The 26182-nt window shown below is 59.6% G+C and overlaps 2 protein-coding genes and 1 long non-coding RNA gene across 13 annotated transcripts in view; 2 read left to right on the forward strand and 1 right to left on the reverse strand.

Moving 5' to 3' along the window:
- The first annotated feature begins 1151 nt into the window (after positions 1–1151).
- On the forward strand, positions 1152–19369 carry RIPOR1 (RHO family interacting cell polarization regulator 1). Of its 10 annotated transcripts, XM_042886088.1 has the most exons (24): positions 1152–1322; positions 7829–7955; positions 9844–9996; positions 10110–10188; positions 10415–10438; positions 10682–10735; positions 10946–11098; positions 11181–11244; positions 11319–11362; positions 11681–11806; positions 12059–12207; positions 12427–12556; positions 12730–12870; positions 13479–14291; positions 15115–15254; positions 15380–15554; positions 15715–15850; positions 15924–16085; positions 16165–16323; positions 16584–16780; positions 16862–16945; positions 17333–17423; positions 17634–17697; positions 18448–18533. In XM_042886088.1, exons 1-23 carry the CDS (start codon positions 1256–1258, stop codon positions 17654–17656), a joined length of 3291 nt encoding a protein of 1096 aa, XP_042742022.1. In that variant the 5' UTR covers positions 1152–1255; the 3' UTR covers positions 17657–17697; positions 18448–18533. The 10 variants fall into 10 exon arrangements, with proteins under 10 accessions (XP_042742022.1, XP_042742019.1, XP_042742018.1 ...); XM_042886085.1 differs by lacking the exon at positions 17634–17697 and having other exon boundaries at positions 9847–9996; positions 18448–19369; XM_042886084.1 differs by lacking the exon at positions 17634–17697 and having other exon boundaries at positions 1153–1322; positions 18448–19369.
- LOC122188073 lies at positions 19206–24941 on the reverse strand. The gene is made up of 3 exons (XR_006181466.1): positions 24802–24941; positions 20819–21050; positions 19206–20730 (listed from the first exon to the last, which is right to left on the reverse strand). It is a non-coding gene; the product is annotated as an uncharacterized LOC122188073 (long non-coding RNA).
- The window catches only part of CTCF (CCCTC-binding factor), a 29732-nt gene continuing 27949 nt past the window's right edge, over positions 24400–26182 (forward strand). Inside the window, exon 1 of one of the 2 annotated variants that reach the window (XM_042886097.1) lies at positions 24400–24444. The gene's annotated coding sequence lies outside the window, so the exon portion shown is untranslated. The remainder of the gene's footprint in view (positions 24445–26182) is intronic. The other variant, XM_042886095.1, reaches the window with a different exon arrangement.

Consider the following 26182-nt stretch of genomic DNA (forward strand, 5'->3'; position numbering starts at 1 on the left):
TGAGCAGGTCAGCAGAAGACAATTCCTGCCTTCTCCCAAGTAGCCTCGCTCCACTGAGCACCTGGCTGCCATGTGAGAGCTTTCAGAGGTGGGCAGGGTGGTGACACACAAAGTGTGGGTGGAATGCAGCCCCTACATGACCCATTAAGGATGCTGTCACACCTGTGATCTGATGACAGCATCTGGCATGGTGGCCATCCAAGTAGGATGGAGGCCACAGCTTTCCCTGGGCTAATTGATTGCCGTGCTTCTGTCCAGTTCTCTCCATGTCTGCCCATTGGTTTGCCTTCTCCCTGCTACCCGAGGGACCTGCTGTCCTCTCCGCCACGTTCACTCCACCACTGCTTCCAGATAACAGGGCCAGTCATAGTACTGGGACACCTGGCTCCTCGCAGGGTGTCCTTGGTGCAGCAGTTTCTTTGTCACTGATATTGCCCTGCTCTGCTTAGCTGCAAGGTGTGGCAATCAACTAATTAGGGTTTTTTGCATCGCTGGAGCTCTGTGCCGTCTTGTCCTTGCAGCAGGGTGTCTCTCCGGGACCAGAAAGCCATCAGACCCACTTAAAACTGGGTCAGTTCAGTGTGATCTAGGACAGGGAAGAGAGCGATGGGATTTGGGTGAAAAAGTTAGGGTTAGGGTTGGGGTTTAGGGTTATGATTATTTAGGGTTGGTTAGGGTTAATGTTAGGGTTGGTTGGGGTCAGGGTCTCCCACTTGCTGTTCCTGACATTGGGCACGGGCAATCTCCTCCCTCAGAGCTCCACACAGGGGACAGCATAGAGGGCACGGGGTGTCACCCACTGCGACGGCCACAGTGCTGGCTGCTGGGGTCTCTTTGGGTCTCCACCACCGACCAGCCTCAGCCAGGTCCCTTCGCCTCCCCTCTCGCCCAGCACCGGGTCGGGGCCGGGTGGTGACCTGGCCATGGCGGGGGCCCCGTCCAACGCTTCGTCCTGCCGGGGACAGCCCGCTGGGGGCCCGCGGGGACGCTCGCCCTCCCCCTGGGGCCGGCAGAGGCGATAGCGGTGGCGACGGCGGTGGCGATGGCGGTGCTCATCGGTGGCGGCGGCGGTGATGGCGGTGGCGGCGGCGGCTCCCGAGGGAGGGCCGGAGGGGAGGTGCTCGCTGGATCCGCCATTGGCGCCGGCCTTGCCGTGGTTTCCTGCCGAAATCACATGGCTCTCGCGTTTCCATGGAGAGTGGCCGGGGTGGGCGCTGCCAAGCGCCTCTGAGCCGTCCCTGCCTGCTCCCCGTCCATGGGAGAGGAACAAAGGCGATGCGCCCAGCCAGGCCGGCTCCCATCGCACGCCTCTCCTGGGACATGTGAGTGCCGCCGTCCTCGGGCGCTGTCACCGCGGCGGGGGGCTCTGCTGGGGTCACCTTTTGGGGTGCGGTTGGGGGCGACGTCGGGTCTCTGCATCCGGACGGGAGAGTGGAGCGAGGGCGGCTGGGGGACCCCGCTGCCACCTCGGGGAAGCGGTGACCCCGGTGACAACGGAGCTGAGGCGCAGGGGCTGAGATCCCGTCCTGCCCCCGTGGGGACGGGGGGTGACGGCCATGTCTGGGGGCTGCCGCCTCTTCCTCCTCCTCCTCCTCCTCGCTGCGGAGGGAGGAATGCTCGGAGGAATTAATGAGACAGATCTGGCTTTGTTGCCGGCCCCATCCTCCTATCTGTCGGCCCTGCCAAGAAATCCTTTGGGAAGCGGAGGGCCGTTAACCCCTTCCCCGCTGCGCCGTGGGGCTTTGCTGCGCCCCGGCCCTGATCTGCATCCATTTATGGCACCTCCGAGAGGAGCGGGCGGCTTCACCCCTTATCCTGGCCCTGGTGACCGGAGCAGGGCTTTGCTGCGTCCCCCCGTGGGGCCGGGAGCTGGGGATGGTGGGGCCGGAGGGTGACGTGTGGCTCTGGGCTCCTTTTGGGGTGTCCAGAGGGGGCTGGGAGCCCCCCAGAGACCCTCAAGTAGGACGGAGGCTGTGACCCCCCAGCTTTGGGTTTGGTGCCGGTGTTTGGGGCTGCGTCACCGCTGTGGGGCTGCGGGGCCTCTGCTTTGCGGGGCTGTAGGGCCGCTCCCACCGCCCGGCCCCAGGCCCTGCGCTTAGGGCTATTTATAGGGCCGCTGCTTATATCTGTGCTATTTCTGCCCTGCGTGGGGATGGCGCAAGGAAGTGACGAGAGGGCTTCAGCCCAACCCAACGGGAACGACTTTGTCACCCCGCACTGTCACCTCCCTCCCTGTGCACGCTTATTTGGGTGCCCTGGGCTCCTGCCCCAGCCCCTTGCGTGGGGCTGCGTGGGGAGGAGGGCCTGCAATAGCTCACCTTTGTGTCACTGGTGCCGCTGTCACTGGAGGGGACGTGGAGATGGTGGCCTCGGAGGTGGCCTCTATGGCACATCATAGCGGTGCTGGGGATGGCAGCGCAGGGACACCGCTCAGTGCCTCTGGGATATGGGATCTCCAGGACATTTGTCCTGCCTCCAGCTTCTGCCAGTCTGTCCCCACTGGGATGCCCTGGTTGGGCTGCGGAAGGCTCAGACCCAGCAGAGAAGCAGATGATGGGACATCACACAGATGGGATGGGGGACACCACACAGGTGGGACATCACCTGGATGGGATGCCGTACCCGCATCCCTCACAGCCTTTTGGCGGCCTCCCATTGCGCAGTGCCCTCGCTGCCCACCACCAGGCAGCCCTCGTTAAGCTTTAATGAGGACAAATGAGCTGGCATGGGCCACGGCTGCAGGCGCGCTGCCTGGGCGTGTGCCGGGCACCAGCTTGGGGCGGCAGCCAGCGGGATGTCAGCATCGCAGTGCCAGCACTGGGAGCTCAGCAGTTGCATTGGGATGAAGGAGAAGGGCGATGTCACCGTGCTGGGCAGCTGGCTCTGCTCCCTGCTGGTGTCACCGGGGTGGGGGGGTGACACGGCACTCCTGCTGCCAGCTCCCTGCTGCCGTGGTGCAGTGAGCAGCAGGATGTTGTCCCCAGGTTGGTGATGGGGGAATGCTGCCCAGTGCCACCTCCTTGCGGCACAGCGGGGTGGCAGGGTGCGCCAGTGACATCTTGGGGTTGTAACACCCCTCCAAGGCTCTGCCCTGATGCTTTTCTTCCTGAACCTTGCCTGACCTCCCTCTAAAAGCAGCAGCAAACAGGAAGGGAGCCGGGAGGGAGGCGTCTCTTCCTGCGGCACTGACGGCAGCCCTTCCCAGCTGGGATGGGGCTGTGCTGCTCCAGCCTCCTCCTTGGGAGCCATGGCTATGGTCAGACAAAGGGCAGGACCCGAAGTTCACATCTGTGCTCCAGATGGGCCACGGGGTCCCATGGCTCTGCAGGGACTGGGACATGGGTTCACGCTGCCCTTATTGCTCTGCAAAGGGCTTTTCCCTGTCCTTGTACCTCTTCCAGCCCCTCAGGACGTGGAAACACGTGGGCTACCCTCACGCCCCGCTGGTTTTAATGCCGAATTCCTATGGGGCATGAGGAACACCGTGCTGTTCCAGGTACCACTGCTGTGCCCTTGGGTTCCCATGTGGGAATGGCACCCAGCAGCCTTCCAGCGCCCTACACAGAGCCACAGCTGAAGGCGGCTTCTTCACAGCACAGGCTAGGAAACTCAGGGCTAGCAAATCCTCTGCCAGTGGGGTTCAAAACTAAGCTAAATTAAAATAAAGCCGCCCAGAAGAGAGCAGCAGCGACGTGAGCTCTGGTCGGTTGTGCCATGCTTATCATAGGGGCCCCTTCCCTGTGCAGGGGACGGAGAGATGGACAGACGGACGGACGTCCTCCCTTCCCCGGCCCTTGAGGCACGCAGTGGGGCAGTGCCGTCAGCCCGTGGGCAGGGGAAGCGTGGGAGGGGACAGCCAGCACCAAGCCCTCAGTCCCGGCAGTCCTGCAGCATGAGAGCCTGCTGGGCCCCTCCGCTCCCCGCTGCACCCTGCCATGAACGACAAGCAGAGAGGTACTGAGCCCGGCAGGGATCCCAGAGCCATATAGTCACTGTAGGAAGGCTCCCCGACACCAAAACGTGGCCAGAGCAGGGCGAGGGGGACATGGTTTGGGGCTTGGGTTGTGGGGTGCTCTGTTCCCCGTAGCAGAATTCCCTTGGTGAGCTCGGCGATGCGATGCCGGAGGCACGTGTGCCCCCCACTGCTTGGCAAATGTTCTTAATCTGGGGAACCCCGGGTGGTGAGGTGGGGGATAAGGGAACCCTGAGGATTGCGGGGCACGGTGGTTGATCCTTTGGGGGGGTCTGTGGGGTGAGGGGTTTCACCCTCCTTGCCCTAGGGGAGGTGAGCCAGGGGCACTGGGGAGGGGTTCTGGCTGTTACTGTGGCACTGTGGCAGAGGTGTGGGGTTGTACTGGGTATTTGGGGGGTCTAGTGTTGGCCAGCTGCCCACCCTGCACAGAACAGGGGAATCCTGGGGCTCTTCCTGTCTGCAGGGTTAGGGGCTGAGCTGCCTGAGAATGAGCATCCTAGGGGAGAAGATGGCATTTGGGACCTTCGCGTGGTTCTGCCACCCCCACCAGGACCCAGAGGCGTTGGGGAAGAGGGTGCCACATCCCTACATGGGGATACAGAGAGGACTCATGCAAATGGACGGGGATCCCAGTGGGTGCCCCCACTCTGGGGCCCTGTCCTCCTCCAGGGGACCCATCCCGCTGGGTGCGGCACCTCCACGGCCACATCCCAGGAGATGCCCTAGAAAACAGGTCGTGCTCGAGCCACCCTTTAAGGCAGCCTCCTCCCTGGGTGCCACCTCGGGGCTGGCATCTCCCCCTCCGGGATCCACCGGGTGCCCCAGGACATGCTGCGAGGCGCTCCGTCCCCGTCGTCCCCCTGTGTGTCCAGCCCAGCCCTGCCCTTCCTCGGGGACGCTCCGAGGGGTAAATAAGCACTTCCTCCAATTCTTCCCATTAGCAGCTCCTTCCTTTTCCTGCCGCCCTCCCACTTTGGTGCAAGGAGCCGGTTCCATAGCCAAGAGGGCGGGCACCGGCCCCACGGGTGCCATCGCCCAGCGTGGGGTCCCAGCACTCAGCGTGGGGTCCACAGCTCCATGACCCCAAGCACGAATGGCTTTGGCTTCTCCCCAGCTAGAGAGCTGCTAATTTCACAGTTCCCGACTCATCTCACTCTGAACCCCAATCCCCTGCGCGCGGTGGGTGGGGGGTGGTGGGGAAGGGGCCGTAATGCGGAGGAGGTCAGAGGAGAGGCGGCTCCCAGGCCCTCCATTGATCCCCGGATGCCCCCATCTCTGAACCAGGGCAGGAAGGAGGATTGAACACGGCCAAGCGCTGTCCTGGGCCGGAAAGGGGCTGGCGGGGGGCCGGGGCGTGCAGCGGGGACGCAGCTGTGCAAACAAGGACGCAGCGGCTCGGGTGGAGGGAATGGTGCCAAGCGCCTGCGTTTGCAGGCTCCAAAGGTTCTCCCTCATGGTTTCCCCTCCTCACAAGGGCGAGTTCTCCCAACGGTGCCTCGTGTGCTGGGGGGAGCTGGGTGCACCCCTTTGTGCCAGGGGATACCTAGAGGGCGTTGCTTGGTTGACGCTGGGTGCGATGCATTTGGAGGCAGCAGCCGGGCTAAGGGCTCACAAGGAGCCGGTTTGGGTTTGGGTTCTTGGGGCGTCTCAGCCTCCCGCTGTGTTGATAAACCCGAAAGAGCGACCTGAGGCTGCTGTCTGAGTGTCAGGAACAGAAACCAGCCGGGACCAACCCAGCCGGTCGGACTGCCCCCTCCATGCGCCGAAGGAAGCTGCTAGCAGCATTCCTGGGATTGGAATCATCTGCGGAGCACCAGGCACGGGGAGACGAGCAGCAGCCGGGTCCGAGAGCCCAGGGGAGGGCCGTGGCGTCCCCACCGCACTGCCTGCAGCAGCTGGACGGAGCGATGGGGATGGACGGACAGATGGACAGGCTGTAGGACTGGGAGAGCTGCAGGTGCTCCACAATCCCAGGGCGGTGAGGCGCATGGCTTTGTCAGAAGGCGGCTTCGTTAGCACTCTAATTAGGGGCAGGGGCTGTGGCTCTGTGGGGCTGTGGGGCTGTGGGACTGGACCTTTGGGCAGGGACACGAGGCTGCGTGGGGACCTGTGGGACTGCCACCCACAGGAAGCAGGAGGGATGTGCCGTGGGCTCGGCGGGTGGCAGGGACACAGACATGTGGGTGACCCACCCAGTGCTGGCTGCCCCATGGCGAGGGGCTCCGGAACCCCACGGGTGAGGAGCTGTGGCCACTATCCCTTCCAAACGTGCCCCAGGCTCGGTGCTGTGGCGTACCAGGTACTCCTTATCTCGGTAATGTCAGGAATGCGCCATGCTGGGGTTTCTCTTCCGCCAGCAGAGCGTGCCAGGAACAGACCCTGCTGCCACTCAGTGCCCACGTGTGCCAGGCTCGAGCATCTCAAGCAGTCCTGCAAACCGTGAGCAGGATGGGGTTCATGGGGTACTCCCCTCCTCAGTGAGCTCCTGGCCCTGGGGCTGGGGACATGGCAACACGAGGCTGGAGCTGATAACTGCAGTGTCAAGGTGCTTTGGGTTGGGAGGAAGCCACAGTCCCCAGGATGGAGCGTGAGGGTACGGAGCTGGCCATGCCATGTCATCACTGCTGGCAGTGCTCCTTGTGGTGCTGATGCTCGAGGTCAGATGCATGTCCCAGTGTGAGGGACACCCTGAGGGGTTTGGGGATACACTGAGCATCACTCCATCCTGCCACTGCTCCCTGGTGACAACCTCAGCATCTTTCACCTCCTGAAGGCCCCTCCTGGAACACCCGCCATGCCCTTGGGAATGTAAAGGATGGGCTCCACGTGTGCCTAGCACTGCTGTGGGGCTGCTGGGTGCTTTCTCCATAGAACAGCCCACCTGTGCCGCAGGCCCTGCTTGCTCAGTGGGGAGCAGATTAAACCGCCCTGCAGAGGGTAATCTGCCCAGGCCCTGCAGGGATTACAGCTCCTCCTAATGAGCTTAATTGGGGCAGCGTTGTCCTGGTGACTGAAGGGACCAAGGCGACACCGAGACCCACAGAGCTGCTTGGCTCGGACCGAGCACAGAGTGTGGGACCTGCTGCACCCTGGCCCCATTTGCACAGAGCAATCAGCAGTGGCAGCTGGTGGCTCCTGTGGCCTTGGTGCGGTGTCCCTGGGCGCTGAGGACACGGGGCATAGCACAGTGCCGAGGAGGCTGGGGCATGGCTTTGTGTTGGCTGGGCAGGTGCGTGCTGCGTGGGGACGGTTGGGATGGGCTCAGAGCTCTGTCACACCCTGGGCACCCCACCCCGGGGCTGCTTACACCAGGAGGAGCCACAGACCCTCTGCTTCTGCATCCAGCGGTGGCTGGAGAGGTGATGATGCTCTCCAGCTGGCAGCTGGGTCAGGGCTTTGGCACTCAGGGATTGGTTCTACCTTGCACGGGACATGTGGGTGCCGTTGCCATGAGGACAGGCAGCATTTTCAGGGCTCCTGCAGTGGCCACGGGGACTTCTCGGAGGACCAGGAATAGCTCTGCCTTTCCCTTCCTGACAACAGAGCTCCTGGCAAAGGCGGGGGACTTTCCAAAGTGCTTTGTTGTCGGCAGGTTTCCGTCCTGCTCACAGGGCTGGGCAGCAGGGTCCTGCCCCACACACTCCTGTGCTTGCTGAGGGTGGCAGGGGGACTGCAGGACACGTTTGGTGACAAGCAGGGCTCCAGGGGCTTTGCCATGGCCACGTCCTGGAGGAACCACGGTGGGCATGGGGCTTCAGCTTCTTCCCATGGGCCATGTGGTGATGTACCCGGGGGCTGCTCAGTGGCTGCCCCATGCCTTCCTGGCGGTGACCCCGCTGCCTTGTGTCCCCGTAGGGAGGCCCTCCAGGTCACACTCAACGATGTCGCTGTCTGCGCGGCCGCAGCGCCGAGTCCTCGTCGCCAAGATCAATAGGAGCCAGTCGTTCGCCGGGGTGAACTCGACAGCAGAGCGGCCCTTCAGGTAGGAGATGGGGGCTGGTGCTGTGCGGCACGCTGGGGGCTGGGCACGGTGCTGTTACCCAAGGTGCTGTCCCTTCTCTCCATGGGAACATTGGTGGTACCCAGAGATGTGGCACTGGGGCTGCTGAGCCCATCCTGTGTCACCCCAACGCTCGGTTGTCCCTGTCCCAGGGCAGGCACGGCAGGGTGGTCCTTAGGAAGTTCCTCAGGGCTGCCCTGTGACCACCCCAGCACATTTAATGACTGGTAGAGGAACGAATGTGGTCTTGAAGAAGCTTTGTGTGTCAGCTCCTCAACGTCCCATGGCTGCAAGTTTCTCCCTCAGTGCTGGTGTGAGTCAGGGCTTCCTCTGGGCCGTCCTAAACCTGGTGCTGGAAGGTTTTTTTGGCTGCCCATGAGCTCTGCTGTGAGGATCAGCAAGCAGCCGGTCCTTGCTCATCCTCTCCGCTGCTGGCGACATGGTGGCACCCATCACATCCTCCCTTCTTCTGTGCCAAACTTACATCAAGGAGAACCACCCTGAGCCTTCCTCTGCTCCCTTCCCAGCTCCTTGGGTGGTTCTTGAGACACAGACGTGCTGTAGGTTTGGACTGTGCCATTTTAATGCTTTGGAGCCCTTTTTGGTTCTCCTTACCTCCCAGTCCTAGCAAGGAGTCGTTGGGAAGTGGTGGCACGAGCGAGCCGTGCTCCAGCGGCACCTCCAAGCAGGCAGCCCCGTGGCACGGGCACGTGCCCACATGGAGCTTCCCCATGCCTGGGAGCAGCTCCCCAGCCACACTCGGCTCTTCCTTGTGATGCCCAGAGCCTTGGCAGATGAGGAGGGGGAAGGGATGGATGTGCAAAACAAGCACTCGCCCATCATGTTGGCTTGGGTTGAGGCCAAGATATTCACTTTCCCGTACTGATGCTTCAGGGAAGTCTTCTGGCTGCTCTCCGAGGAGTCACGTAGGATGGGAGGTCCAGGCCAGGACTAGTGACGTGGCTACATTAGAGGGCAGAAGGGAAGGGCTGTTCTGCCTGGGGCATTGCTGGTGGGGCCGGGCTATGCTCACATTGCACAAGGCAGGAGGGGAAGTGTTAGGATGCGCGGTGCTTCTGGGTCATGGAGGTATCTCTGTGATATCTGTGCTCAGCTGTGCTGATGGGGGGGGGGTGACAGGCACATGGCCCCATGCTGCTCCTGTGCTGACACCTGAGAGGTCTCTCTCAAGGATGCACAATGGCCACCCAAAGCACTGAGGGTGGAGCAGAGTGTGGTTACTCTCTAGAGAATGTTTGGGGCTGGAGATGGTCACTCTAGGAGAGCAGCTTGGCTCTGGCAGGTGCACGTTTGCCTTTGCTCCTCCTAAAAGGAGCTGAGGATCCCATGGAGGCATGCCCACAGCCAGCATCTCGGGGTCCTCTGAGATGGGATTGATTCCCTGCTCTTCTCCACCGTGAGCTTAGTGGGTTTGCCTTGTCATAGAATCATAAATCATAGAATGCCTGAGGTTGGAGGGGACCTCAAAGCCCATTCAGTTCCAACCCCTTGCTGTGGGATGGGTGCCCCATCCATGGCCATGGGCATCTCCAAGGACGGCACACTCACAACTCCTCTGGACAACCTTTCTTCCATGTCCACTTTGGGGCAGCTACATGCACCCAGAGACACAGGCACGTGGGGCAGGCAGCATTTCCCAGCCCTGCAATCGCACATGGCCTCATCCCGCCCGGCCCTGCTGGCCGGTTTGACTGGGTGCCGGGGAGCTGTGGGAGAGGCAGGCAGGTCGGGACGGAGCTCTTGGGACTTGGCCTCCTTTCTGGAGCTCCTTGTTGTGAGATGGGCACCCAGGAGGACCCCAGTGCCGTGGGCTCACCATGGCCGTGTCGGCTTCTCTGGCTTCTCTCAGCAGGAACCTCTCACCCTTCACACCCACCGTCTCCCGCAAGACTGGCTCCAGGGTCAGTAGGATGTTCTCAATGTCCCACAAATCCCCACCACCCAAGGTGCCTCAGCCCAATCGCCTAGATGAGGTGTACGAAGCGCTCAAGAAAGGTCTGACGTAAGTGCTGGGGCTGCTAGGAGGTTGGGATCGGGGTGCCCCCAAAGGTGTCTGTGGGGCTGGGTGGTGTGGGCTGAGGTCCCCGTCTGAGCCTGCGGTGCTGCTGTCCGCAGGGCCTACCTGGAGGTCCACCAGTTGGAACTGGAGAAGCTCAGCACCCAGATCCGTGAGTCCAAGAGGAATTCGCGCCTGGTGAGTGGTGCTGGGAAGAGTCTGTAGGGAGAGGGGCTTTGTGCAGATGCTCGGGGTGCTGGTCATGGTTGGGGCAGCTCACGGTCCTACGGAGACATCGGGGGACAGTCCATGGTGTAGGGCTGCATGGGGTCCTGTCCTCCTGCCATGCTATGGGTGGTGGGTGCTCCCTGGGTGAGCAGAGCTGGCTTCGTGCTGCATCTTATCCCTCTCCTCTCTCCTCCAGGGCTTTCTCTACGATCTGGATAAGGTAAGCAGGAGCAGTGTGCCCCATTCCCTTGCCTCTCCACATCCCCTCCACACCCACCTTCCCCTGTGCAGCCAGGGCTGGGACTCTGCACTCAGGGTAGCAGAGGACAAAGCAGATACTGGTGGTGGCTTGTAGCCTGCTTCCTGGGACACGTCCTGTCGCACAGCAGGAGTGTGAGGCAGGGCCATATCCTGGCCCGCAGCCCCTCTCAGGGAGCCTCTCACACCATCTCTGCTTTTCCAGCAAGTGAAGTCAATCGAGCGCTTCCTGCGTCGCCTGGAGTTTCATGCTAGCAAGGTAGGAGCTGGGGATTGGGTACTTCTGTGGGTTTCTGGCCTCTATTCAGCACTGGGGCCATGGTGCTCTTCCCCACCTGGCTCCCAGGCTCCAGTGATGCCAAGCCAAACCCGCAGTGCCCTGAGCACTGGGAGACCGCCTCAAGAAGCCACTATCCCTGTTGCCACTTGTCCCCCTGCCCCTCACTGCACCCCTTGCCTGTCCTTGCAGATCGACGAGCTGTATGAAGCCTACTGCATCCAGCGGCGGCTCCGTGACGGGGCCCACAACATGGTCAAAGCCTACAGCACGGGCTCACCGGGCAGCCGAGAGGCACGTGAGAGCCTGGCTGAGGCCAGCAAGGGCTACAAGGAGTACACGGAGGTGAGGCAGCCGGCGCTAGGGGGGCTGAGAGGTGTTGACCCTATGGGTGGTAAGTGATGGGTGCTCTGTCCCTTGCCCCCAGAACATGTGCCTGCTGGAGAGTGAGCTGGAGAGCCAGCTGGGAGAGTTCCATGTTCGGATGAAAGGTACTGCATCCCATCCCAGCCCTGGAGCAGCACTAGCCTGCTGTGTCCTATCATCCCTCTGCCTTCTCTTGCAGGGCTGGCAGGTTTCGCCCGGCTCTGCGCTGGTGATCAGTATGAGGTTGGTGGAGCCTTGGGTATGGAAGGGGATCTGTCCTCCTCCCTTCTGCGGTCCATGCTGAGCATGAGGGACACGGGTGGGCCTTGTCCTTGGGTGCTGGTGTCAAGCAGGAATGTATGTTGGGGACCTGTGGTGGGTGGCCCAGGGTTGCAGAGAAAACTCCCAGCCCTGTGAATGATAGAATCACAGAATGTTGAGTTGGAAGGGACCCTTAAAGGCCATCTGGTCCCACTCCCTGCGATAAACAGGGACACCCACAGCTCCATCGGTGCTCAGAGCCCTGTGCAGCCTGATTCCATGCCTCTGCTCTTCTCCCAGATCTTCATGAAGTACGGCCGGCAGCGGTGGAAGCTGCGGGGACGCATCGAGGTGAACAGCAAGCAGGTGTGGGACAGCGAGGAGATGGTTTTCTTGCCTCTCATCACCGAGTTCCTCTCCATCAAGGTGAGGAGCCCTGCAGTCAGAGCACAAGTGGGACAGAGATGCTGTGGGCCAGTGGGCTCTTTCCTGGCAGGAGCTGCGTTAGGGCAACACCTGCAGTGGCTGTGCTGGGCACACACGAGACAGTGAGGGAACTGGACCTCATTCAAACCCACCCTTTGCTGGGACAAGAGGATACTATTCCACGGGGATGGCATCCTGGCAGCAGCCTGAATGATGATGGCCTTGTCTCATCCTCTCCTCCTCCTTCCCCAGGTGACGGAGTTAAAGAGCCTGGCCAACCACGTGGTGGTGGGCAACGTGTCCTGTGAGACCAAGGACCTCTTTGCAGCTCTCCCCCAGGTAGTGGCGGTGGATATCAACGACTTGGGTACCCTCAAACTCAGCCTGGAGGTGACCTGGAAGTGAGTATCTCAGCAGGATTTGCCAGTTGAGTGTAGCAGGAATGGGAACCAACAACCGGCCTATCCTGAGCTTTCACCCATCCCAAAATCGGCCTTCTGTTCTGGAAAGCCAGAGGCTGAAGAGCACCTTGAAGTGCTGTCCGACCCCCCCCTGCTCGCTGCAGCGTTGGGACCTTCCAGCTTAGGATGCTTCCCTCACCTCCCCTCTCTGCCCTGCAGCCCCTTCGACAAGGATGACCAGCCCTCGGCAGCCAGCACCGTCAACAAGGCCTCCACGGTGAACAAGCGCTTCTCCACCTATAACCAGAGCCCACCTGATACGCCGTCCCTGCGGGAGCAGGCTTTCTATGTAAGCATGGAGCTGGGCAACCACGGTTGGGTGGAAGCGCCCACGGTGGGGTTCGCTTTATTGAGTTGAGTGTGCCAGGGGAAGTCCCAGTGGGTGGCACAGCTCCATCCATCCGGCCACGGCTCGCGGCGCCGGCCCCCCTGCCCTCACAGCTCCTCTTCTCTCTGCCCAAGAGCCCATTGCGGGCAGCCGACAAGCACGGCTGGTCCTTGTTGGACATCTTTCGGGAGACACTCTTCGAGAAGCTGTCTCGGAGCTGCTCTTGCGGCGACGTCTCCTCGGTCGAGCTTGGGAGATGGCCGCAGCCAGGCCGCGTAAGTGCGATGGCTGGAGCCGGCCTGTAGCGTAGCCCAGCAGCGTGGCCATCCTGCTGTAGTGTAGCTGCTCGACCCCTGCTCACCAGCGAGTAGAAGAGCTGGCCTTATCCTTGCACTGGTGGCCGTGCCACGCTATGGCATTGGTGTGATGGCCAACACGGTGCTAATGTGGCGGGGTGCTGGCGTGACTCTAGCTTGAAATCGGCGTGGTGCTGGTGTGGCATTGGTAGCATGATGGGGTGGCACTGATGTGACATCGGGATGACAACGGTGTGGGGCTGGGGTGACACTGACATCACACCAGTGCAGCACTGGCACGACGTCGGTGCAGTGGTGTGGTGCCCAGCGTTGGTGACAGGGGTGCAATGTCAACGTGGTGTTGGTGTGGTGTTTGTGTGACATCAGTGTGACGTTGATGTGACACTGGTGCTGCCCTCTGCAGGCTGGTGGTGGGGCTGTTGCTCTCTTGCCGCTGAGGACCCATTAGCACCATGGCAGGGTCCCTCCAGCTGGAAAGGGCAGCAGCGCACCAAGCAGAGCCCATTCCTGCCCCAAAGATCACAGCAGCCTCAGTGCCTCCTGACATGTCGCTGTCCCTTCCCTAGAACATGCTGCGGCGTCAGGAGGAGCTGGAGAACGGCACAGCTTGGTCCATCTCCTCCGAGTCGTCAGATGACTCCTCCAGCCCCCAGTTGTCCAGCAGCACTCGTCACGCCGCCCACAAGCCCATCGTGCAGCCCGAGGTGCAGGCCTCGGCCCCTGCCATCGAGATCTCCTTCTCACAGCAGCAGGAGGAGACTGGGGCTGGCGGTGGCATCCCCATTGGGACAGACCTGCCTGAGCCCCCAGAGGAGCAGGATGGCTGCAAGAAGGACGCTGTGGCCAACGGGCATGTGCCCTACACCCGGACTCTCAGCCACATCAGTGAAGCCAGCGTGGATGCGAGCATGGAGGCCAAGGCTATGGAGGGCCCATGGGAGCCCTCTCCCAGCCTGGAGGAACACGATGCGTGCAAGCTGGACGATGACTCCCTCCCTGGTGCCTCGAATTCGGTGCCAGAGACCTGGGCAGGGAAGGACAGTGGCCCTGAGGCCAAGCCACGTGCCATGGTGGCATGGGCTGAAACCCATGAGGTGGAGGCTGAGCCAGTAGCAAGCCCAGCACCAGTGCAGGACGTTTGTGGAACTGAAGCCCCCACGCCAGCCGTGGTGTTGGCACAGGCCCCCGCAGAGGAGGGGCCCGTCCCAGCCCCACACCTGGTCACCAGCCCCCCAGCGGTCCCACGGGTGAAGGCTGTGGACTCAGGGCTGGAAGAGGCCATCAGCCTCCTGGCCTCGGCCCTGGATGACTATCGGGGACAGTTTCCAGAGCTGCAGCCCCTGGAACGGGAACTCAAACATCTGGAGGAGATCCTGCTGGTGAGGAGGCCCAGAGGGAGTCCGCAGCAGGGAACAGTGACAAGAGCCATGGCACTGCCCAGGGCACGAGGGTGGTGGGGCCATCCCTGATGGCGCCGCTCAGCTGTGAGGGTGGTTGGGGCATCCCTGATGGCAGTGACCAGTGACAACAGTGGTGGGGTCATCCCTTATGGCAGTGATGAGGGTGCTGGGGCCATCCCTGATGGCACTGCTGAAGGGACAAGGCTGGTGGGACCATCCCGGGTGGCAGTGACCAGGGATGAGGGTGGTGGGGTCATCTGGATGGTACTGCCCAGAGTACAAGGGTGGTGGGCCCATCCATGTTGGCACCATTCAGTGACAACAGTTGTATGGGAACTGTTGAGTTCCTGAACCACTGATGGAGCACCTGAGGAAGGGACCCGGTCAGTCCTGGGAGCACAGGTGAACGCAGTTCAGCTGTGTGATAGGAAGGGGTGGAGTTTGGCTGCACCTCTCTTAGACCTCATTTAAGGGCTGGCTGCCACTGGGGAAGGATCTCTGGTTGGAGATCTCTTCTTGGTGAAGCTTTCCCTTGTGAACCTGGGATCTTCTGGTATGGGTAAGCAATCTTCTTCCCTTACTTTATATCATCTTTCTGTCGTGCTGATCCTTTGTTACTACGCCTCTGGTGAAGCACCTTTTTTCAATCATATTGATCTGTCCAATTGTTACGACAGTGCTGGGGACATCCCTCATGACAATGACTGTAGTGGTGGGGCCATCCTTGACCTTGACTCAGGGATGAGGGTACTGAGGCCCCTTAGAGTGGCTTGCTAAGATCTGACCATTCTTTCCTTTGCAGCACAAGCAGGGTGTGTTTCTCAGCCGTGCCTCCAGCATCAGCCTCACAGTGGAGCACGCTCTGGAGAGCTTCAGCTTCCTCAACACCTCTGACATGGAGGACTCGGAGGGCTCAGAGGAAGAGGCTCTGCAGGATGAGAGGTGTGCGGAGCAGTGTCTCATGGAAGAGGCACAGCAGGGGTTGGGGTGCTGAGCTCTAGTGGGGAAGGAAGGGCTGGATTCAGGTGCCCTGTGCTGATCTGGCTCAGTCTCTCGCTGGTTTGCAGGAGGGCCAGCAGAGCGCGGCGTGGAAGCAGGGCTCCCAGTGCTGGTGAGGTGGGAGCAGATGATACTGGAACGTGCAGTGGCTCCGAGGGCAGCGCAGACCCCATGAGCACCAGCAATGAGTTCCTGGATAAGGCCCTGGTGCTCCACCTCCACAACTGCAACCGCCTGCTGCTGGTGAGACTGGGGACTGGGACGTGATGGTGGGACACATGGTGGGGTTGGCCATGGCTCCTCACAGTTTCTGGCTCCAGTAAGCCCCTCTGAGATGCCTTGCTGTGCTGGGGTCTGGGCGCCATGCTGTCCTTAAGGTCACTGGCATACCTGTGCCTTACAGAACCTGGGCACCTTTGGGCCTCTGAGGTGCCGGGAGATGTTTGCCCTGGACAGGCTGCTGCGGGAGGCACAGGTGCTGGAGATCGTGTGCCAACTGATGGAGGAGCGGTTGGAAGCAGCGGGCTCTGCTGCCGGAGGTAAGGGCAGCAAGGGGCTGCGCAGGAGGATCTGCCAGCTGGATGTGTGGCTTGACACCGCCTGTCCCTGCAGTGGTGCAGTTCTCAACGCGGAAAGAAGGGGTGCTGCCCCTTTGGGACCACTGTGTGGAGCTGCCCAACATCTACACCTGCCCCGTGGAGCGGTTCCTGCAGGTGCTCAGTGCGCAGTACGCAGCACCCATCAGCGAGCGGCACCCGGGACTGGCTGATGCGGGTGAGCCTGTGGGTGTGCAGGAAGAGAATCTCCAACCCTACGAGGTACTGCGCACCCTGACCTCATTATTTTCCCGCAGTATGTGTGAAGCTGGTGGAAGATGTGCTGAATCGGCGGCTGCCACGACGACCCGGTGGCACCCAGGGTGAGCAGGTCACCATCTTCCAGTATTGGAGCCACTTTGAGTCCCTCGGCGCCCTGGTGCTCGACACCTACGTGATGGAGCTGGCAGAGGAAGGTGGGTGCCCCTCTGCCAGGCTCTGAGCTGGAAGCAGTAGGGTGTACAGCACTATGGGGTATCACCCAAGGGCTCACTCACCCTGACCATTGCTGGTGCTCAGCCCCCTCCTACGCTCCCATCCTGGGCACCCTTTGGACCTCACTTTCTGCAGGTCCCCAACTCGGGTGCCCCCAGCATCCTATGTGGGGTCCCTCCGCCTGCTGTGGGTGGAGGCCGAGCTCCCCACGGATGCTCGGCTCACCAGGCTGTCCCCACAGTGCTGCTGGCACAGAACCTCAACTCAGACGACCAGGACGTGGTGCTGCGGGCACTGAAGCGTGTGCCTGAGGGCCGCCTGAAGAAGGAAGGGCTGAAGGCGCTCAGCTTGCTGCTCGTGGAAGGAAACAGCAAGGTGGTGAGCGCCGTGTCGGCGCAGCTCCGCAGCCTGGCGGAAAACCCCCGCTTCCGCCAGCGGGTATGCCATGGGCAGGAGGGGAGCACGTGGGCTCTGGGCTGCTGCTTGGAGCGGTGGCACTGAGCCCTCGCTCTGCCCCAGGCCCTCGTGTGTTTCCTGGGACAGCTGGAGGATGAGGAGGTGCAGACACGCGTGGCTGGCTGCGTGGCGCTGGGCTGCCTCAAGGTGAGATGGGTGCACAAAGGAGCCCATGTGGTATTTGCTTCCAGGCTGAGCTGGCTGTGGGGTGGATGGAGAAGAACTGATGCTGCCTGCTACTGTTTCTGCGAGGCCTCCAGCTCCTAGGGGTGCCCCAGATGTGCTGGGGTACAGTAGAAAGGGAAAGGGGGCACAGCCAAGGGTTCTAATTGGATGATCTTGAAGGTCCCTTCCAACCCAAGCCATTCTATGATTCTGTGACTTTTTCTGCCCGGGGCTGGTCTGGAGGTTGAGCTGTAATAGGGGCCTGCCCTGCCTGCTACCTACCATTGCAGGAACCTTGCTGCTTTCCCATGTGGGTCACATCCATGTGGCTGACACCAACCATGCTCAGCCCTCTCCTCTCTCCTACAGGCCAAGGAGAGCATTGAGCAGCTGGTCTACCTGTGCCAAACAGACAAGGAGCCTGTGCGGGAGGCAGCCAAGCAGAGCCTGATGCTGTGTGGTGAGTGTCCTGCATCACCCCTGCTCACAGCTGCCAGAGGGGCATCACCCCATGTCACACCACCCAAGGGAGAAAAGGACCTGGGCTGATCCCTGCCTGCCCTTTGCTCTGGCTCATGGTGCCCAAACTCTGTGGGGTGAGAGCAGTGGTGGGCAGCAAGGATTCCTGTGGGCACAGCCCTAAGCGTGGGTGTTATTTATTATTTGCTAGATGGCACTGAGAGAACCATCTGAGTGGGTTTCTAGGCCTCCAGATCGTGGCAGCTGCTGCACAGGTTGGGACATGTGAGCTGTCCTTGTCCCTCAGCCCCCACTCCTGCTGCTTTGCTCACGAATGTCTCTGTCTTAGAGCCTGTCAGCCATGTCACTTCTTGGAGTCTGTGTGTCTTGGTTGTTCGTAGCCCCACAGCAATGCCTGCGCACATAGGTGCCACGTGTCCTGTGTCCCACGTCACCAGCCCTGCTGGGGACAGCTGCTGTGTGCAGATCTGTGTGCAGGGCTGCTGGGCAGAGGTCTCTCAGCATGGAGCGTGCAGCCCTGTGTGTATGCGGGGGTGTTGGGAAGCTCTCGGGGTCCCTGTGTGGGCGCATGCAGAAGTGCACAGCAGGTTGGGATGCTGCACCTGGCACAGCCCCGAGCCTGGCCCCCTTGCCCTAGCTCCTGGCCTGGGAACTCCATGGGCTTCTAGAGATGGGATTTGTACAAGGGTGTGCTAAGGAGAATGTAAGAATCACAGAACCATTAAGGTTAGGAAAAAACTCTCAGATCCCCAAGTCCCAGCCTGTCCACTGACCGTACTTCCCAGCGCCACATCTCCATGGTTCTTGAACTCCTCTGGGCACTCCCACACCTCCCCAGGTAGCTGTGCCAACACATTACCAGGAGCTCTGTGGCTGTACCACGCTGGTTCAGCTCTGTCAGGCATCGGCATCATTTTTGTCACAAGACAAAAATGGGAAGCTGGCTAGGGATGGGATGGAACAGAACTGCCTTTTGCTTCACTGACTGTGGCCTGTGCTTGCAGGGGAAGATGGCAAGTCAGCGCACCGGCGACTGGAGGAGACCCTGGACAGCCTCCCACGGATCTTCGCCCCAGCCAGCATGGCCAGCACGGCTTTCTGAGATGCCACGCAGAGCCACCCGCCATCCCTCGAGGACAAGGGCACTGCTGGGCTGCGCTTGGGCTCGCAAAGGCTGGGCCCAGCCGACGGCCCTGCCCACAGCAGCACTTGGGCACCACCCCCGCCGGCAGCTCGCCGCGGCCGCACACTGCCTTACGGAGCACCGCTTCCCCTGCCCCGAACACCAGCCGTGCGGGGGGCACACACGCACCCCTGGGCGAGGAGGGGCTCGCTGCACACCCCACCCTTCGACTGCTATTGAAAACACACAGGGAACCTTCGTGCTACAGCTGCTGATCGGAGCGGCAGGGAGACGCACCGGATTCCTCTCTGCCTCTTGCCTTCCCGTCGCTCGGGGCCGCGTGCCCTTTCCTGGAAGGACTCACACTGTGGAAACGATGCTGTTTCTTTCCAGAAGTCGCTTGGGCTGGGAGGGAACCGCTGCCCTTTTTGCCGCCTGGAAGTCCACAGGACTTAAATAAAATGAGATATGAGATATATTAATATATTCTGCTGGCGTTTCTTCTTTCCAGCTCTGCATGCTCCTGTCCCTCCCCAGCGGTGGAACCCAGCCCAGAGCCCTTCCCTCTGCTGGGGAGGGCAGGGCAGGAGGAGCGACAGAGGGACGGACAGACGGAGGACGCTGCCACCTTTTCCTTTCGTTCCTGTTTGTTTTATTTTATTTTTTATTTACGATTTTTTTTTTTTCAGAAAAAAAAGCAACAAATTCTTTTCTATAATGTCTCTATAGATCTATATATAATGTAATTACAGAGAATGACTAATTTTGATTTTAAACCAGAAATAAAAGCAAACCTTTACTGAGCTGTGGTGTTGCTGTGTGGGTGTTTGTCCCCCGTGCCAAGGGGCAGGGAGCTATGGCCTGTGTGTTGCTCTCTGGACAAAGCTGGGTGTTTCTCAGGTGAGGCTCAACCTTCTGGTTTTACCAGCAGTATAGCAGGCATCTCTTTCAGCAAAGCAAGGAGCTTTCACTTTCTCTGAGCTATATGAGAGTTAGCAATATGCTGCAGAGCATGGGAAGCCTCACCAAGGTGCCACACCGCAGTGGACAGAGCAGGTTCCTCAGAACAGGGAAGCCCTGACCTGCCCCTGAGCAGAGAAGGGAGGCAAGGGCTGCAAGTGAGAATGGTAGCACCATGTATGTCTCATTACAATGATAACAAGCCACAGCAGATCAAGGAATTATGGAATAGAGTTGGGAAAGGACCTCTGAACATGGCCTTCACACGGCCTTCCATTCCTCCCCACTCAACATGCTGGAGCAGGCTGCTCAGGACCACATCGTGTCAGGTATTGACTGTTTCTGAGGATGGAGATGGCAGAACGCTTCTGTGCTACGTGTTCCAGTGTTCAGCCACCCCTGCACAAAAAGCATTTCTTTAGTTTCAATGGAATTCCTGTGTTCTGTTATCAGTATGGCTCTCATTCTGTCACTGGGCAACACTGAGGAGAATCTGCCTGTCTTCTTTACCCACCACAAGTGTTGAGAGACATGGATAAGAACCGCTCCAAGCCCTCATTCTTCCAGGCTCTTTTTTATATGGCAGATGCTCCAATCTCTTAATCATCTTAGCAGCCATCACAGTTCTGAGGGGGAGCAGGTTAAAGCAGCAAAAGGCGCCAGCAGTGGCAAAGACCCCTGGGGTCAGCTCCAGCAGCATCACACCACGGTGCACAGGGTGTCCCACATGGGAAACGTGCTTACTGCAAGTGGTTGGCAAGCACCACGTCAGCAGCAAGGGCACCCAGGCATCTCTCATACTGGGGTGTGCTTTAGTACCATAAGCCTGCAAGGCCAGGAGGGGGCTCAGGGCAGCTTGGTCAGCTCTCTGCCACCCAGGTCTGTGCTGGGTATCTGGGACACGGTAGCATCAAGCAGATACAGCACCACCTCAACAAACCTGACATCTGTCAGGGTGCTGCTTTCAGAGCAACTGCTTTTGGATGTGGCTTTATCTGCAGACAGGATTGCAGGAAAGGTACGAGCAGGAGATGCTTTGCTCCATCAGTGCTAGCTTAGCATTATTCCACCTACGTGGGGGCTGGACAAGCCTCAGGCCAAAAGCACAGTATTTCTCCCAAAGCTCTGAATCATGCTCTCAGCTGCAGGCAGCAGGAGTGAGAACAGGGGTCTTGGCTGGCACATGCTGCAGTTGGGTAATAGCCTGTGGACAGAAACACCCTGAAGGTATTAAGTAGCCCAGACTGTGTTCGGTGTCGTTTCTTTTTCCCCCAACTAACCCCTGGAAATACCAACGGTTCAGTGCTCCAGCAGCCTATGTGTGTGTTCTCCTTGCTCTGCCAAAGCCTGGCCCCATCCCTGCAGCAGAATACCATCTTCCAGGATAAGCTGTACCTTGGCTGCAGAGATTGGAGCAGGAAAACAGCCTTCTGTCAGGGCAGGCAGGGTGCTGCACGTCAGTACAAAATGACTCTGATCCTGGAAGTCCTAGGAATAATCTCATTTGTGTGGCTTTAACATCATCTAGAAAAAAAAAAATATATATATATATATATATGAGTCAATTTAGGAATGTATTGCCTAGTCCCTTGTTCTGAATGAGTTTGCAACAGCATCACCAAGGATCCATTGGTGATGGGGAAGGGAGGACTGAACTTTTCCCTCCAGGACTTCACGTGTGCTCCAGCCCTTATGCAGGAATTGTGCAGCTCCATGGATCAGCTTGCTGGGTGCCACTCTTTGCACACACGGATGGATGCTGCACCACAGAGTGCACTGTGCAGCAGCATGTTTGCTGTTTCAAAGGAGACAGTGCTCCAGCACCACGTTTGTCAGCCCAATCTGTGTCAGCACTCCAAACATCTCTCCCTCTCACGGATGTGCGTGTGTGCTCAGCAGCACCAATGACTGTTGCAGCCACTTGCTTTTTTGTAGGAGCTGCAGTCCGTGGGAAGGTGTCTGTGTCATGGTTACATTACCCACGTGCTCTGGGAAGACTTTCCTTCACCCCACTTACTGCTGTTTTCCTTGTAAATAAAGGAGCACGCAGCCTTTTTGTACCAGCAAAAAAACAACCAGCCAACGTGTCCTCCCCTTGGAGAGCATCAGGGCAGGTGCAGCTGCTCAGCACAGTCAGATTCGGTGACCCCGAGAGCACCAAACAGAACAACCCCAAGCAGACACTGCCTCTTTGGGGCATCACAAGCTCTGATCATCCCTCCTGACTAAGAAATGACCGAAATTTTGATGTCCGGCCACATTTAGGAGATCACAGGAGTTGGAGATTCTCTTGCTTGAGCAGGCTCAGATTTGGACCACTCACCTTAGCCAAGGCTTGTATGAAACTGTGCTTCCAAAGCATTCACTACACACGTTTTAGGACACTCATAAAAGATTCAGAAGGCCAAGTGCTCTGCATTTAGCTGTAGCAAAACAACAGCATCCTCAGGGTCACTGACTGTTCAGTGCAGGACTGTTGGTACACACACCACGGGCTTGTTCTTCAGGGACCACCTCTGAGGTGATAGCTAGGGCTTCACTTCATACAGAAATCAAAGCGTGCTCCAGGCGGTGTCCAAAACTAAATTTAAACTAACATTGATGTTTGCTCTCCTTCTTAAAGAAGAGGGCGATTCCCACCTCATACAGTCTGAAGGTGATCAGAGAACAGAGTCAGAAACAGCAGGAAATGAGGGCTCAAAGCTGAGCCGGGAGCTCATCAAGGCAGCCAGGGGCTCCCTGGCTCTAGCTCCCACAATTTCTGCTCATGGGCAAGCGGCTCCAGGACAAATAACTTCAGATACCTCCGATAACTTCCAAGCAACTTCTGCCTCTGGGTGTCTAATCTGGAGATGCTAGGAGGGTGATTTTCGGGAGGCTGAAAGTAGGGCAGTGGGATGTATTGCAAAGGCTTGAATCCTCTGCAGATCAGCTCAAAAGCACCTCTGATGGAGGGATCCAAGGCCAAGAGGTCAGCTGTACCCCCAGCACGCACTGGTAGATGGTTTCACACATCTCTGCCAAGAAAAGGCCACGAGAAAGTGCCTGAGAATACTTTCTGCTTCCTCACACAAAAGGACGTGCAACATTTGCCACTGGACAGCTACCAAGAAAAGGCAGATGGAACATTAGAAGCCAGTTACTCCTGGCCTGGTGTGAGTATTTAGAGGATAGTAAAACGTCATCTTACATCAGACAGTGCTCCTCTTCACGTTAAGCAATGCTGACCTAAGCTTTTGAGCTTAAAGCAGGATTTGTGGCCACACATGAAACACATGTTACTCTCCTCAAAGTAAGAAGCAATGGTTTGATGGCTTGTAATAAAAAAACTGCAATCAAATTCACACCACAGAAGCAATTAAGATCCCCAGATGTTACAGCAGGGGGCTGCACCCTCTCAACTCCTGTAACTGTCAATCTGTGACATCACTTTGTCACTAGCTTTTTCCTCCTATGGATGAGGTTAAAGAATGAGAGCCACATCCCAGCCACAGCACACCCTCTGCAGCTGCCTGCCATGCTGTTTCCCGTGCTGGAATGAAGTAATGGACTCGGGCTGGTGCCACCACCCTCCAAAATGAACCAACAGCCCTTAAAGGACCACTGGTGCCACAGCCCTCCCACCAACATAAACGTTGGGAGGGCAGAAGGTGAAATAAGCCCTGAGAGCAGAGGCACAGAGCTCACCTCCTCCACAGCATCCTGGCAAGCTCTTCCCATCCCTACGACAGCTCCACAGCATGACTGATGTTCAGGCTGGGATTTAAGGGCACCATTTACACAGGCTAATGTATGCTGCGTCTGTCTGATAGTTTTGTCACTTGCCAAGCAGGTTGGGGTGTTTGGCTGGGCTGCCAAACAACTTTTGCTCCTCTATGACACCTCACAAGGGAAAAATCTGAGCAGGAATTTTTTATCAGCCTCAACTGCAGCAACCCCAGAACTGCCCAGCCTGGTGCTGTTTGGGTCTCTGCCTTTTCTCTGAGCTGTCTGTAGGCCATGTCAAAGTAGGAAGAAATAACTTCTTTCCGACGCACCTTAAACCATTCAAATTTTAACCCAGCTTCACTTTGCATGCTTTAATGGTAGGAAAATAAAAACGGGGCACAGCGTGAGCTCAGAGGAAGCGCCCTCAGCTCGCCTCTGCCAGTGCTGAGGTAAATCTGGGCGCTGAGGTAAATCTCAGCACGTTCCACTCAACCGCCAACTCGTCGGTATTTACAAAATCACCCGGAGGTTTCCCTCGAATTCAAGGCAGCCCTGTCAGCTCCTCGCCCAACTCACAACACCCATCGATCCCTCAAGCCCCCTCGGTACTATCTGCACCCTGGACTCGTGCCACGCCTTCCCCGTTCCTACAGCTGAGGCGGCTTCCCGCCCCAGGGCGGATGCGGAACGGACACAAAACTCGGGGCGCTGCTTACAGCGCCCCGCTCCCCTCAGGGCCGGGCGGGCCGGGGCGGGGCACAGCCTCCCCTCAGCGCGCCGCCGCCCCGCCCTCCCTACCACGTGACGCACGCACGCACACGAAGTGACGCCGCCGCCCCAGCCCGGCGTTTGAAGTTGGCGCGCGCCCCACGCCCCCCCCTTTCCCCCGCCCCGCCCCGCCCTCCCAGCACACCCCGCGCGCGGCCGCTTCCCCGCGCGCGCCGTCCCCTCCCCCCCTCCCCCTCCCCTCCCCGCTCCGGCCGGCGGTCCGCGGCAGCCGCGCTCGCGCAGGCGCACTCCGCCCCGCCCGCCGCCATTTTGTGTCCGAAGCGACTGTGGAGCGATTAAACCGCGAGCTGGTGCCGGGCGCTAGCGGCGGCCGCGGCGGGGCGCGAGGGGAGCGGCGGCTCCGCGGGGCCGGGGGCGGCTGCGGGGCGGCGTGCGGCGGGGCCTCGGCGCCGGGAGCGAGCCCGGCGGGGCGCGGGCGCAGGTAAGCGGTGAGCGGGGGGTTTGCAGTCGCTTTCTCCGGCCTCTAGGTGTCACGATGGGGCTCCGCGCCGGCTGGGGCCCCGCAGCGGCCGCCGCCGGGGAAGCAGGGGGCTTTGTCTCCCTCTATCGTCCCCAGCGCGGCCCGCGCCTGCCCGCTGCCACCGCCGCCGTTCCCCACAGCGCGGCGCTGGGCCGCGGCCCGCCCGGCCCTCGCGGCCGCCTCCATTTTCCTCCCTTTGTCTCCCCGCCGCCCCGCCGGGGCCCGGCTGCCGCCCCCTCCCCGCCACGCGAACCGCCGCCCTCCCCCCCCCCGCCCCCCCTTTATCCGTTCCCCCCCCCCTTCTCTATCATTTCCCACCTCCTTTCGGCTCTCTCCGTTCTCCCTCCTCCACCTCCTCGGGGTGGTTTCGGAATTCGGCGGAAGCGGTTCGGGCGTTTTTTTTTTTTCTCGGCCCGCTCCGTCCCGCAGCCCTGCCTCGCCGCCGCCTCGCTGCGCTGCCGCCGTGTGCGCTGCGGAGGGAGAGGCGCTGCGAGGCGCAGAGCGGGACTCGAGCTCCCTCTGCAAGGCAGGCTGAGCAGCGCCATGCAGCGCCGGCCCTGGCACGGCTGGGGGGCGCCCGCTCTCGCCGCGCTGCCCTCCCGCACCCCCCCCGCCCCCTTCCCCTCGATCTCAGGCCTCCATCCTGGGCTCAGCTCCGAGCTAGAAAACGCGCTGCTCCCCTCCTACCATCCCCCCCCTCCTCCCGTGTGTATTGCTGCTTTTAATCATGCGGAAGGGGCGATCGCACACGGTTCTGTGCCCTGCATCAACTTGATCTCAACTGAGATGTTCAGAGCTGTAGGTTTTGTCAGTCACGCTGCTCTGCCTTTATCGGATGGCTTCGACGCAGCGTTTTGTTCCTTGTACCCGTCCCCAGCACTCAGCGCTGCTGCTGAGAGCACACCCGCTTTCCTGTTGCTGACTTCCTATTTTTTACCCCGTCTCTTGCTCCCCCACCCAACACTCAGCCATGCCTCCAGTTGGTAACAAACCCCAGAGGTGTCGTTGAGCTGCTCTGTGTGTGCGGCTTTGAGATTTGTTTCACTGCAGGAAGTGTGTAAGTGTTTTCTCAGGTCCCACAGTTTGCTCATGCTGAGCCTGTTGAACTGGTGGCTGTCTTTTGGGCATAAGGAGTGGCTCTGAGCTCCAGTTCCTACTTCAGCCCCATCTCACCTTCTGTGTTAGTGCAGAAGTCAAAGACTGAAGAAGGTCTTGAGCATATGAACCAAGCAGTGCTTTCTTTTTTTCCATAGGATGATTGATTTTCTTCCTTCTATTTTGCTTTTCTGTTTGGACTGCATTTTGCAAGTCCTTTGAGGGCTGCAGTTGTGTTTTGGGGAGCTCCTTTTGCATCCCAAAGTGGCTTTGGACAGGGGCTGTCACCCCAGTGGCAAGTATGGTAACACCTTCAAACTATCAAACTTCAAACTGTAATGAGGACCCAGTCTCTATGTGCCCTTGCTGTCCTAGGCAGGTGCAGTGGCATCAGCACAGGTTGGATATTTGGGCAAAATTATTCTCAGAGCAGTGAGGCAGTGGTACAGCTGTCCACAGAATCACATAGAATCACAGAATGGCCCAGGTTGGAAGGGACCTCAAAGATCATGAATCTCTACGTCTCCTACCGCATGCAGAGCCACCAACCTCCACGCTTAATGCTTCACCAGGCTGCCCAGGGCCCCATCCAACCTGGCCTTGA

Source organism: Lagopus leucura, unplaced genomic scaffold, assembly GCF_019238085.1.
Source record: "Lagopus leucura isolate 7727_CA_CO unplaced genomic scaffold, USGS_WTPT01 Super-Scaffold_100054, whole genome shotgun sequence".
Lineage (NCBI taxonomy): Eukaryota > Metazoa > Chordata > Aves > Galliformes > Phasianidae > Lagopus > Lagopus leucura.

Excerpts from the sequence above, each read along its gene's own strand:
- RIPOR1 (XM_042886084.1), top strand. The coding sequence starts at position 1,256 with ATGGGAGAGGAACAAAGGCGATGCGCCCAGCCAGGCCGGCTCCCATCG. Across the intron at positions 7,956-9,843 it reads ACAGCAGAGCGGCCCTTCAG|CAGGAACCTCTCACCCTTCA; the intron begins GTAGGAGATGGG and ends GGCTTCTCTCAG. Across the intron at positions 10,736-10,945 it reads TGGAGTTTCATGCTAGCAAG|ATCGACGAGCTGTATGAAGC; the intron begins GTAGGAGCTGGG and ends CTGTCCTTGCAG.